The following is a 5,629-nucleotide window of genomic DNA, read 5'->3' as shown; positions in this document are numbered from 1 at the left end:
GTGGAATCTCGCGTCTGTCGGACAGCCTGTCGGAAGCGCACAGCCCGCCATTAATGGCCACGAACCTGTCCGTGACGGGCCCTCTAAGGGTTGCGGTGCCCAGCCCTCACACGCCCTCCTCGCGAGGCAGCCCACCGCAAACGGCCAACAGTCAACAGACACCTCAGGGTCAGTCTCAAGGCCAGGGATTGATAAGGGTCGCAACGCCTCCCCCGCCGAACCCGAAACCGCCCCAGATCCACAGACCGTTCTCGCCCGCGTGATACGACACTAAGGACGACGAGCCGGAACACGCGATTTCGAGGGAAACGGGGGAGGACGATCATCGACGGGCCGTCGGTGTGTCGGGGAAACCGGTGACGATGGCCACCAGTGACGAGCATCAGTTTTTCGAGAAACGGTTCGAGGTTTTGTGAAAAAAGAAAAAAGAGAGGAAAAAAAGGAGAAACGAGAAGATTCGAATTCGAGTCGTCGAATATCAAAGATTCGTCGAAGATTCTCGAAGAAGGAACTTTGGATGAAATTCGGCGGGGAGAAGAATTTCTTGGATGATAGTAATAAAATAATAAAAGAAATTGAAATTTTTCTTTCCCTCGAGAGGGAAGAAAGAAAGATTAACAATCAATTGTTCGCGTTGTTCAAGTGATAGAGAGAGGGAAAAAAAAGAAAAAATGGACAGGAAAGGATTCGATAATTAATATCGTTACGCGATACAAACAATGACTAGAATTTTTCTAGCCGATTGTGCGTAGATGGATCGCGGGAGCGGACGTGTGCAATTAGATGAATATGATGCGAGAGAGTGAGTGATCGTCACGTGTAAATAGCCTTAAATCATCGAGGAAACGACGGCCACGCGAGGATGGGTACATTTTTCGTTGAACGAAAAACCCGAACACGAGATCGATCCGCTTCGAGGCTAACGAACTCAGTGGTAGTGGTGTTTTCTTTTCGGTTTTTTCTCTTTCTCTCTTTCTCTCTCTCTTTCTCTCTCTCTCTCTCTTTCTCTCTCTTCTTTTTCTGTAGTCTGTACATAGCGATGCTTTCGATAAAAAAAAAAAAAAAAAGATGTTGTTCGGTGTAATCGTTGCCTGAAACTGTTGTTCGTCGTCATTTCAAACGTACGTGCTTACATGATCTATCGTCGGTGATAGAACGTGATCTGTTTAAAATCTATCGATTCGGATGAAAATGAAAAAAATGGTAAAAAATGATTCGAGGACGTACAAGTTCGAAACGTAAGCCTTGAACGTAGATCGAGGTCGAGTTTCGAAAAAGAAAAAAAAAAAGAAAAAAAAAAAATTATAACGTTGTTCAGCCGATAAAATATCGTATCGTAATAAGTGAGCCTTCTAATCTCGTTAGAACGTCGAGAGATATCAACGGATACACCGAGAGATGCGCGGATACTCGTCGAACAAATCGGGCTGACAACCACTTTGTAACTCGATCCAACGAACGAAACGAACCGATCTGTTGTAATATTGAATATCGTCTAAACATCTTTTCCCAAATTGAAATCGCACAATCGTTGTACGGTGTCGAGTCGACGCGAACGTGTAGAAACGCGAGTTAAAAATAATCGACGAGGAGATGGAACGAGAGACGGAGCATCGGTCGTATTAATTTAAGATACTTGGCGAAACCTTCCCCCCCCCCCCTCTAGCTTAAATAGGGATTAGCAATTTGTAAATTTCCTTAATCTCTCGACACGGTCGCCACGAACGAAGTAATCGTTTATTCTCCGTGGAGTTGCACGCGGTTCGAGGGAACTCGATTGTCAAGGAACACGATCGATCGATCGACCCACTCGAGCCTGGTTGGAAGAGAAGAGGAAGAAGAGGAGGAGGAGGAGGAGGAGGAGGAAGAAGAAGAAGAAAGAGAAGGAGAAGAAGAAGAAGAAGGAGAAGAAGAAAAAGAAAGAATAAGAAGAAGAAGAAGATGCAAGAAGAAACCGTGCGAACACGGTGGTTTCCCCTCCCCCTTCTGTCTTTGTAGATACACACGAGAATACACAACACGTTAGCAGAATTTCTTGTATAATCGGCCCTTACCACCTTATAAATATGAACATACTACCACAGCCCATGTATACATAGCTACCTTACGTAAAGACTATTAACACGGAATTATACATATATAAATATACGAGAGGAAGATGAAGCATTATTATTATTAATATTATTAATAATTATTATTAATATTATTTGCGCCTGTAAATACATTCACGCGAAAATATATTAACAGATTATTATTATGATATTACAACAAAAACTATCACCGAGTGAGTCTTCAATTATCGTTAATTATCCCCGAATAGATCTCAACTCAACAAACCCGTCCCACAATATCCACAAAATTCAGAGATTAACAGCGTTACGATATTCGTCAAATTTACTCCGTCAAAATTAACCGGGTTAACCGGTTAAAATCCGTTGCATACGATTTATCCACGACGATTATCGAAGCCCCGTTCGCCGTTTCACCGCGTCGATTGTATCGTTCGTCTATTAATATCGTTGCGGGCCAGGTGAATTCGCGGCCCACCCAACCTTCGATCACACGTCGCTTCTCCGTCACAGAGAGCGAGAAGCGCGTTTTTAGGTGTTGCGTTACCGCGCGGGGAAACAATTAAAAAATAACTTCTCGCCGAGGCGAGAAAGAGCCGAGGCAATTCAGGTGGCCGCGTCCTTCCTACAATTTAAACTGGCTGCTGGCAAGGGGCCTCCTCCTCTTCCTCCCCCTCCCCCTCCTCCTTCTTCCCCACGGAATACGCTGTATAACCAGCGAATTCGCACAGTCACCCGACTCTCTCTGTTAACGAACCCAAAAGAGACGAAGACGAAGCTGAAAGAAAAAAAAGAAAAAAAAGGAAGAGGAGGAGGAATACGAAGAAGAGGTCGCGGTTCGTTCGAAACACACGAATNTTTTCACTCGAAGGTCAATGGGTGCGCGTCGACGATTCGTGAAGGGACAAGGAGCGTGGCAAGGTGGAGAAGGCGAGGGAGACACGAGGGGTGAGAAAGATGAAGAGCGAGGGAAAGGGAGAGAGAGAGAGAGAGACTCGTCGCGGAGACAGTGGAAGGTTAAAAGCGTGTGCGAAAAGAGGGAGAGATAGAGGAGAGAGATCAAGCGTAGGAGAGGTTATCGACACGGGCACGGCGCGGAGGAGGAGAGCGAGTGAAATATGGAGATAGGATGGAGAGAAAGGGAGAAGGATATAGGAAGCGAGAGGTAGTTGCGCGATAACGTGGCGTGGGCGGGTGTCGCTGACAAAATGGACCAATCGGGTGGCCGGGTTGGCTTGTAACCGATCCCGCGGGTTAACCAGGAACCAGGAACATCGACCAAGAACTCTCCAAAAAGCCGATATGCCCAGAGCGCACGCCTAACCGTCCTCGTCGTCGACTCCACCCTGCCTGCTCCACATGCGACCACTTCCTCTTTTCCTCTCTCTATACATTTCCTCTCACCCTTCCACTCTCTGTGCCTGTCTACCGTCGCCTTCCCTTCGCCTATACCGATATCACGTATCACCCTTTCTCTCTCGCTCACCCCGTCTTCTTTCACCCGGTCTCTCTCGTACGGTAATGCGTATAACATCTCTCTCTCTCTCTCTTCTCCTCGGTTGGTTGGCGAAAGTTCTCGACAGCTGGGTGGATTCTTCGCTGGAAGATGGAGTCGTTAGAGGCTACTGGAGAGGAATGGAGAGAGGGAATGGATCCCTCGGCGGTCGTTTCCCCGGCTAGTTGTTAAATTACTTCGATAAAGTTGGCGTAATTGAAACTGGTCATTGTGCGAAATGTTGTTTAGAGGCGAGCTTCGAGAGAGCTAATCGCCGCGTAACGCCTGATCAACGGCCAATAATCGATACGAACTCGAAAGCTGCTTCTTGGCCGTCGAGATAACGATTGAACGGGAATCTCGTTGCATAATTGAATCAAAGTATTATATATATATATATATATATGGAATAACGGTGGAAGTAATTCGTTTTATCGTTTGTGGAAAGATCGGATTGATTCGATCCGAAGATGAAATTACCCGTATCATAGATGAATAAATATCACGTTGGTAAATATGAGCGAGTTGTTGGTCGGATGATAGAACGAGCCAAGCGTTAAACGAGTTATTAATTTCTGGTTTCTGCTCGTTCCTTTAAAAAAACATCCGTCCTGGCCTTCTTGATAACCATCGTCTGCAATTCAATGAGCGGAAGGCCGGATAACCGTTGTGCAACAAACACGGCCAACGTGAACAATGCCTCGTTTCAACGTCGCGTATCGTATCGTATCGTATCGTATCGTATCGTATCGTATCGTACACGCGCGGCAAGAATTTCGTAGTGGGGAAATGAAAGGATGAATATCGCGATTATCGATACGCATCGGTTCCGTGTACCGTTTTCAAGGCACATATACCCAATATGGCGTGAAAAAGGACCGTTCCGTCTACCCCAGTTTCGTGTCCTTGTCGCACACTGGATGCCACGGCCGTCTTGCCGCTCGTGTTTTGACAGTTGCTGCTCTAACACCTCTGCCACATTCATTAGAAAATGGTTCTCAGCCGAAGGTGAGAAATGGAACTGGATTTCAATACAACGGATATTCCATCGTAGTTGTTCGATGAAATATCTTCACAATATTAAAATTTATCGAATAAATTTACATTAGAAAAATTTTAATAAATTATTATCTCGATACTCCGTATTGCTCCGTATTTCGATTTTTCTACTCGAATCGTTAATCGTTCGAACAAAAATCGTTTGATTGATTTAAAGAAATTCTTGTAGTTTCGTGGAAAAATCCTGTTTCACAGTCTTGTTATCGAATGATCGAGCAACGAACGGTGTCGAGTAATAAATAAAGCGAAAAGCTAGGCGTTCCTATTAGAAATACGAGGCGCTCTGGTTGAGAGACTCTGATAGACATCCAGCTGTCCGGATTTAGATGTTAGGATAATACGGTGTGGTCGAGGCCTTACAACAAAATAATGTAGTCCACTCTGAATGGGGGGAGAATCCGGAATGAGCGCGGGCGAGAGGGAAAGCGGGGCTGTCGACAGAGGGAAAAGAGAGACGGAGTTGGAAGAGCGAGAGTGGAAGAAGGAGGGTGAGAGCGGATCGTAGAAGAGTATCGACAGTGAATAACCATTTCTCTAGTGGTTATTTGTAGACAGATTCGACACCGTGACAATGCCGCGAAAATCATAATGGGGGCCCACAAGGGACCCCCACTATGGGAGGCCTTAGCGAGATTACGATGCCCACCAGGTATTTGTTGTAGGTCTTAGACAGGCGCTGGGGTGCCATGGAGAGGTGTGAAAGTGATGGTAAATCTTCGTAGGATCTTTTTAAAATCGCTACTCGCCATTGTTGCGGTAAGAAGTTTTTCAGGCTTTACGGATCTTTCTCACTCCATCCCCCCCCTTCTCCCGTTCGTACAACCCCCTGCTCGCTCGTGCACACGTTCTATATTTTCGATCTCCTCTTCCGGCCTCTTCCTTGTCGACCAGATCATGGGCTCTTGGCTGCTTAAGGGTGCGAGCAGACCTCAGGAAGAGGAGGGGAGGAGGGAATAAAGAAAGCCACGAAATCGGCATTCGTGACAGATTGAGAATGATCGTATGT

The 5,629-nt window shown here is 46.0% G+C and overlaps 1 protein-coding gene across 1 annotated transcript in view; it reads left to right on the top strand.

The window, feature by feature from the left end:
- LOC102673710 (homeobox protein SIX4) overlaps nucleotides 1–420 on the top strand; it is a 49,656-nt gene extending 49,236 nt beyond the window's left edge. The window contains exon 5 of the mRNA XM_031515316.1: nucleotides 8–420. Within this exon, the coding sequence (XP_031371176.1) occupies nucleotides 8–263 (256 nt within the window). The 3' untranslated portion in view covers nucleotides 264–420. The remainder of the gene's footprint in view (nucleotides 1–7) is intronic.
- The last annotated feature ends 5,209 nt before the right edge of the window (nucleotides 421–5,629 follow it).

The sequence above is a fragment of the Apis dorsata genome, unplaced genomic scaffold (assembly GCF_000469605.1).
Source record: "Apis dorsata unplaced genomic scaffold, Apis dorsata 1.3 scaffold_61, whole genome shotgun sequence".
Taxonomy (NCBI): Eukaryota; Metazoa; Arthropoda; class Insecta; order Hymenoptera; family Apidae; genus Apis; species Apis dorsata.
Note: the sequence above shows the minus strand (reverse complement) of the source record. Positions and strands in the feature narration are given on the sequence as shown.